At 41.6% G+C, this 7,920-nt stretch overlaps 1 protein-coding gene across 1 annotated transcript; it reads right to left on the bottom strand.

The window, feature by feature from the left end:
• Positions 1-987: 987 nt before the first annotated feature.
• On the bottom strand, positions 988-3,584 carry LOC142644388 (uncharacterized). The gene is made up of 7 exons (XM_075819015.1): positions 3,477-3,584; positions 2,766-2,873; positions 2,523-2,659; positions 2,267-2,445; positions 1,792-2,074; positions 1,424-1,648; positions 988-1,315 (listed from the first exon to the last, which is right to left on the bottom strand). The coding sequence occupies exons 1-7, from the start codon at positions 3,582-3,584 to the stop codon at positions 988-990; spliced, it is 1,368 nt and encodes a 455-aa protein (XP_075675130.1).
• Between the last annotated feature and the right edge of the window lie 4,336 nt (positions 3,585-7,920).

The following is a 7,920-nucleotide window of genomic DNA, read 5'->3' on the forward strand; positions in this document are numbered from 1 at the left end:
GGTGACTTTAACTTAGAAAAAAAAAATATTTTTCACACCTAGTCAATATACGAACAAAATATAATCTAATTCTGTTATCTGTGTGAGTGATAATGCATCTACCACACCTATACCATCAGCAATAGATCTGGCAGGACCATCCAAGCTCATAATCCTAACAAAATAGACCATTAACTTTAAAAACCTACCTTAGACATAGCCCACTTAAAGGACCCTACACTCCATTACTAGTTCTACATACCCTTCCCTTTAGCAGCAAATTTAAGGAATTGCAGATGACTCCTAGCTCATGATCTGATCATGGATACACTTGTAAATGCTTTAAGTGATGCTCATGTGTGGCATAGCTAGACTAATTACTAATTCTCTCAAGGCATGTGGTTCAAGAAACCTGACATGGCCAAGGTTCTGTTTAATATTCTACTAGTCAAAAGGATGTTAATTTACCAAAGGTAGGTGGCTCGAAGAGCCAGACATAGCCGAGGTTCTGTTTAACATAGAGTTGGATGCTTGATAGTGTTAATTTACCCAAAGTAGGTGGTCTGAGGAACCAGACATAACTTAGGTTCTGCTTAACACTTAAGCAAATAATGAAGAGTATTAATTTACCCAAGGCATGTGGTCCAAGGAGCCAAGCATGGACAAGATTTTGTTTAATACTTAGATAAATGATAAGAAGTATTAATTTACCCAAGGTATGTGGTTCGAGGAGCCAGGCATAACCAAAGTTCTATTTAATACTTAGACAAATGATAAAAAGTATTAATTTACCCAAGGTATGTGGTCCGAGGAGTCAGACATGACCAAGGTTTTGTTTAATACTTAGACAAATAATGTCATAAGTAAAACATGTTAGAAATTCCTTCATTAATAGTAATACCTTCGTAGGTTATTTACATTCTAGGGACGTGGTACAATTTTTTGATCTAGATCTTCCAAGAAATACACTCCTATACCAGCTACCGAGGTGATACGATATGAACCTTCCTAATTGAGCCCTAACTTCCCCAATGCGAGGTTCTTTGCAGTACCCAAGACCTTAAGCAATACCAAATCTCCAAGAGCTAATGGTCTTAACCTCACATTTAAGTCATACCCTTGCTTAAGCTTTTGCTGATAATACGCTAACTGAAACATGACATTTTCTCTTCGCTTTTCGATTAAATCCAAACTCTTCTTTAATAACCCATCATAGCTGTCTAGAGTAAACGAGCTTGTTTTCAGCATTGGGAATTCGGTTTCCAAAGGGATTATAGCCTCAGCCCCATAAGTCATAGAGAAAGGAGTCTCACCCGTGGACCTACTAAGGGTAGTTCTATATGTTCAAAGAACATGGGGTAGCTCTTCCACCCATTTGCCCTAGGCATCATCCAACCTCACTTTGAGCCCATTGACTATGACTTTGTTCACAGCCTCAGCCTACCTATTTCTCCGAGGATAAGCCGGAGTTGAATATCTGTTCTTGATGCCCATTTCGCAACAATACCTCCTGAAAGCCTTGCCATCAAACTGAAGCCCATTATTTGAGATGAGGGTGTGAGGAATCCCAAACCAAGTGACAATCTTAGCATCCATATCTATGATGTTTGCTAGGAGCTCAGCTTCAACCCATTTAGTGAAGTAATTAGTGCCAACCAAAAGCCATTTCCTGTTTCCCAATGCTTTAGGGAATGGTCGTACAATATCCAAGCCCCATTGAGCAAAAGGCTAGGGACTAGCAAGAGGATTAAGGATACTCCTAGGCTGATGAATGTTTGGGGCAAATCTCTGGCATTGATCACACTTCTTTACATACTCTTATGCTTCCTTTTGCATATCCGACCACCAATAGCCTTGAGTAAAGGCCCGGTGAGATAGAGATTTGCCACCTGTATGACTCCTATGAAACTGAAAGCCTTGCCATCAAACTGAAGCCCATTATTCGAGATGAGGGTGTGAGGAATCCCAAATCGAGTGACAATCTTAGCATCCATATCTATGATGTTTTCTAGGGGCTCAGCTTCAACCCATTTGATAAAGTAATCAGTGTCAACCAAAAACCATTTCCTGTTTCCCGATGCTTTAGGGAATGGTCCTACAATATCCAAGCCCAATTGAGCAAAAGGCTAGGAACTAAAAAGAGGATTAAGGACACCCCCAGGCTGATGAATGTTTGGGGCAAATCTCTAGCATTGATCACACTTCTTCACATACTCTTGTGCTTCCTTTTGCATATCCGACCACCAATACCCTTAAGTAAGGGCCTTGTGTGATAGAGATCTACCACCTGTATAACTCCCATAAATCCTTTCGTGTAGCTTTTCTAGAAGGGGTTCTACTGCCTCAGGATGTATACAGAGCAAGTACGGTCCAGAGAATGAGCGCTTATCCTCAGACAACAAAAAATGAGGAGCTTTTCTTTGAACTTTATCAGCCTCTCCTTTTTCATTGGGCAAGATATCATCCCTGAGGAATATAAAAATGGGATTCATATAACTAGGTCTCACTCTAATCTGATGAACCTACATCACGTTTTTCTTTACCTTGGCAGGTTTACACAAATCTTCAACCAGGATGACCCGAGGTAAACCTTGAATCCAAGAGGTAGCAAGTGTGGCAAGAGAGTCCGTATGAGCATTTCTGCTTCTAGGGATTTGCTGTAAGGCAAAAGACTTGAACCCTGATCATAAATGTCTGACCTGACTCAAGTACTCTTGCATCCTCAAATCCCTAGCTTCTAATTCACCCTCTACCTATCCAACAACTAGCCTAGCATCTGAAAATACTTCTAACACTTTTCCTTCCATCTTCTGAACCATAGTCATTCCCACTAACAAGGCCTCGTACTCAGCCTCGTTCACCACCGCCGACACGAATGAGCGGTCAAAGAAGGCCTAAAATACCTCAAAAAGGAAGTACATTGGCCACTTATCTGTAGCCGACTTCAAGTCGAAGGAATAAGAGGTCGGTATCGGATTCCTTCTGTATCTAATGGAAGGGAAGGCGCTTAGGGAAGAAAGGCCTAATGCTAATGGAAGGCTAGGTGAGGTATTACGACCGTTCAGGCGATCAGTAGTCTTCTTATTATGGAAATTCCATTGACAAGGTGGAAGGCAATATGGATAAGGAAAAGCATTTAAGCCAAAGCGATCAGGGAGGCAGAAGCATCCCGTTCAGAAGGAATCCATTACAACTAAGCTTGTTGGCGGAGAACGATAGGGAACAAGGGCTCGTGCAAGGTAAGGGCGATGCATTTCGATATGAAAAGGACCAAGAACCGATTGCGGGAAACTGAAAGAAAAGAAATCAATTAGTTATTTATCAAAGTTTCATTTATTCAATGACCAGAATTAAACGAGGATGTGACATAGGTAAGAAATCAATTCATCATCTGTGATATCTGAGCATCCCCTAATTCCCAATCAATAGATTCAGTTATTCGTGGCTAAAAAACCCAACCTCAAGGATTTCTTAATAACGATTCCCTCGGGAGATACCATAACCAGCCCCACTCCAGATCCTCTTTGATTAGCAGAGCCATCAACATATACCATCCAGGAGAGAGGTTCTTGTAAAGAGGCCGCTCCAACTGATTTTTCATCCATGTTTTACTTTTCTTATTCTTCTTTTATAGAAGGTTCAACAAACTCAGCCACCAGGTCCACGAGGACTTGGCCCTTAACAGAGATGCGAGGCATATACTTGATATCGAAGGCCCTTAGAATCGTACCCCATTTAGTAGGGACTGAAGAGGAAGTTGAGTCAACACCACCACTGTGTGAGCTTGGAAATAATAGGGCAGTTTACGTGTTGCATGCATTACTACTAACATGGCATGTTCCAGTGGTAGGTACCGGACCTCTACTTCATGTAAGGACTTGCTCACATAATAAATTGGCCTCTGAACCCCATCATCGACCCGTATCAATACCAAGCTAACTGCATGGGGAGCTACAACAATGTAAGCAAACAGGACCTCATCCTCGTCAAGCTTGGACATGATGAGTGGCTGAGAGAGGTATTCCTTCAACTGCTGAAAGGCTAGGGCACACTCCTCAGTCAACTCAAACCCTTTCCACTTATTCAACAACTAGAAGAAAGGTCTGCACCTGTCTGCGGATCGAAAGATAAATCAGTTCAAGGCAGAAGTCATCCCGTTAATCTTTAGACCTCTTTAGGGTTCCAAGGAGGCTGCAAACTGTTAATTTCCCTAATCCTGATCAAGATTGACTTCAATTCCACGATGAGTGATCATGTATCCCAAAAACTTTCTTGAACCAACACTAAAAGAGCATTTAGAAGCATGAAGGTGTAACTTATGTTTCCTTAATATTCTAAAGATGTTTATGAGGTCACCAACGTGCTTGGATTCTAACTTGCTCTTCACCACCATATCATCTATATAGATCTCAATATTTTTTCCTAATTGTGGCTCAAACATCCTGGTCATCATCCTTTAATAAGTGGATCCTATGTTCTTTAAACCAAAGGGCATCACCTTATAATGGTAATTTCCAGTAGGAGTAACAAAATTTGTTTGCTATTGATCATCCAAAGCTAAGGGTATTTGATGGTACCCTTGGAAAGTGTCTAAAAAGCTCATCCGAGGATGACCTACAGTGGCATCAACCAATTGATCTATATAAGGAATGGGAAAGGGATCCTTGGGACAAGTCTTGTTCAAATCGTTGAAATCTACACATACTCGCCGTTTCCCATTCTTCTTCTTCTTTACCACCACTATGTTGGCCAGCCAATCAAGGTAAAAAACCTCTTTAATAGCCCCAGCTTGCTTAAGCTTGATCACCTTGTCCTTGACAACATCAGAATGCTCTTTAGACGAGTGCCAAGGTGGTTGCTTTCTAGGGATGACCATCGAGTTGACATTTAAATGGTGGCAAATGAAGTTTGGGTCCGCCCTAGGAATCTCATAAGCACTCCATGCAAACACATAAGAAATACTATTAACTCTTCCTTCTCCCGAGGAGGTAGCTAAGCTCCGACCTAAAAGAACTTCTCCCCATCATCACCTATAACAACCTTTTCTGATTCCTCACACTTCACCCCTTCTACCGTTTTTGTAAAAAATATTGGCTTCCTTGATTGCTATAAGCCTCGCTCGATAGAGGCCGAGGGTTCACCTTCAACCTGATGCCTGATAACAGAAACTAAACATTGCCTAACCATAGATTGGCTCCCAACCAATTCTTCAACCTGGTCACTGGATGGATATTTCGCCTTCAAGTATAAGTTGGAAGAGATGACCCCTATAGCATGTAGCCAGGGTCTTGCCACGATGGCGGTGTAGGGAGAGTAAGAATCCACTACAATGAAGTCCACCTCTACCACCTTTGGCCCTACTTGTACTTGTAGTTTGATCTGGCTCTTTAGGATAACCACCTTCCCATCAAAACCTACCAAGGGTGAATTATAACCGGTCAAATCCTCTAGTTTCAGCCTTAGCCCCTTATATAAATCAGGGTACATAATCTCTGCCCCATTGCCTTGGTCAACGAACACTCGCTTCACATCATACCCCCTTATTCTGAAGGTAACCACCAATGCATCATTATATGGCTGCAAGGTACCAACGTTGTCCTCATCAAATAAACTCAGTGCTGGTTGGACTTCCGTCCCACTTCTCTTTGGCTCAAGGGATGAGTCCTCTACGGGTGGCTGAGCTATGGATAGTACCCTAGAGGGGTGAGAGCTAGTCCTTTTTGGGGCGGCAAGAATAACACTGATTGTACCTAGAGGTGGTTTTGAAGAAGCATCTCTCTAAGATCCTGACCCTGCCTGGCCTCCTTGTCCATTAGGGTGATATAAAAATTGCTTTAACTTACCACTTTAGACCAGCTGCTCTAGGTGATTCCACAAAGTTCTGCAGTCCTCTGTAGTATGCCCTCGCTCCTAGTGCTGGCAATGAAGGTTTTGGTTGCGCCTCATGGGATCTCCTCCCATCTTGCTTGGCCATTGAAAATATAGTTTATTCTTAATTTTTTCTAAGATTTAATGCACCGGTTCTTGGAACACCGTGTTAACCACTTGAGTAGCAGTAGCCCCAGATTGTCTATAAAAATCCCACCAAGGATGATTATTATTGAGGGACCACCTTAGCCTTACCGTTACCTAGTTGTTGGTCCTCCTCGACCCGCTTATACTTATCAATGCGGTCCATGAGTTGATGCACATTACTAACTGGCTTCCCAGTCAACGATTTCCTCAAACCATGCTCGGCAAGCAGGCCGACCTTAAATGTTCTTACGGCTACATCATCAAATTCTCCATCAATTTGATTAAACATCTCCCTGTATCGGTCAGAGTACGTCTTTAAGGTTTCTCTCTCTCTCGCATAGCCATAGATAATAAGGAATCCAAAGGCCAGGGAATCCTACTACAAGTTAAAAACCAAAAACCAAAGGCCCTCGTAAGCTCCTTAAAAGAGTTAATAAAACCTTCCTTCATGCCATTAAACCACCTCATCGCCACAGGACCTAAACTGGATGGAAACACCTTGCACATCAAAGTCTCGTTCTTAGAGTGAACAACCATTTTTTGGTTGAAATGACTCACATGCTCCACAGGGTCCGTCCTACCATTGTACATGGTAAACGTTGGCTGGGTAAACCACTGAGGAAGCCTCTCTCCCTCAATTCTCCGGGTAAAAGGTGACTTGGAGATCTAATTCAGAGCCTTACACATGGCATCGTTGCCTAAGCCTTTACGTGACGGACTTCTCCTTCCCCTCCTATCATGATGCTTCTCGTCGCATGAAAAAGACTCGCTATGAGGAGTCCTTGACCTATGCCGGTAACTATGATCATTATCACTGTTAGAAGAATGGTTAGAATTTAAAGGAGTTCCTCCACGTTGCTCTCAGCTCAACTTTCTTCTTAAACGATAAATTTCTAATTACATGCTTCTAGTAGTTGCCTTACGAGAGACGTGGCTCCTACTCCTGGACTGGCTCCTACTGGTGTGTGTGGTATGCACACTAACTTCTTGGTCCCTCCTTCCTCGGACTACCTTCCCAAGCCTTTCCACCAAAAGTTTGTCTGTGGTACTCTGATTCATACTTCTTCCCTGTTATCTCTTGGTCCTTGGACTAATAGACATCCTCGGACAAGGCCCACGACCCAATATACATTTATGGGCCCTTTTATCCCTACAAATATATTTATTAAGACAACCCCAACACAAACACTTTTTTATTATATACACACACATTTTTATTTGATAAGTTATATATATATATATATATATATATACACACACACACACCACAAAAAAAAAAAAAAAGAGCTGAGTATTTTCAATCAAAATTATATTTGATGGCGATCTTTCATAAAGTAAAATTCACTTTCCCATTTTCATAGATAATTCTTGAAAAGTTTCATTTTCAATACAAATTATCAAATTTTATACTAAAATAAGTAAAAAATCTTTTGATAAGATTCTGATAGTTCAGTGGAAGAAAGGGAAGAATGAACTAAGAATTGGAACAAGGAACAAGGTAGAGGAAGAATATGGAAGTAAAACAATGAAATTCTTATCTACATGACATTTACAATCCTTACCCTCTCCCTATAAGCACTACACCCCGTAACCAACTAACTACCTACTTGACACCCTGGCTCAACCAACTAACAACCCACAATAGCAGTACAGTTTATCTACACTAGTCATTGCACACTCCCACGCACCCACATGCAGGCACACACGCACACTCCTGGAGGTATATATGCACCACCTTGCGCACGCACACATGCACACCCTCCTGCACACCCTTACACACTACAACACAACTGTCACACCTACTTACAAATATCTACAAATATCAACAATAGCATACACTGTCACAATGCCTACTTACAAATATCTACAAATATTCACAATAGCCTACAACCACTGTCACAATACAATATCTATCATCTTTCAATT

The sequence above is a fragment of the Castanea sativa genome, chromosome 7 (genome assembly GCF_040712315.1).
Source record: "Castanea sativa cultivar Marrone di Chiusa Pesio chromosome 7, ASM4071231v1".
Classification (NCBI taxonomy): domain Eukaryota; kingdom Viridiplantae; phylum Streptophyta; class Magnoliopsida; order Fagales; family Fagaceae; genus Castanea; species Castanea sativa.

What these genes read in the sequence shown, in the direction of transcription:
- LOC142644388 (XM_075819015.1), bottom strand. Translation starts at nt 3,584, where the DNA reads ATGGATGAAAAATCAGTTGGAGCGGCCTCTTTACAAGAACCTCTCTCC. An exon ending in ATTTGTGTAAACCTGCCAAG is followed by an intron (nt 2,446 to 2,522) that starts GTAAAGAAAAAC and finishes TATATTCCTCAG; the next exon opens with GGATGATATCTTGCCCAATG. An exon ending in GATTTATGGGAGTTATACAG is followed by an intron (nt 2,075 to 2,266) that starts GTGGTAGATCTC and finishes TGGATATTGTAG; the next exon opens with GACCATTCCCTAAAGCATCG.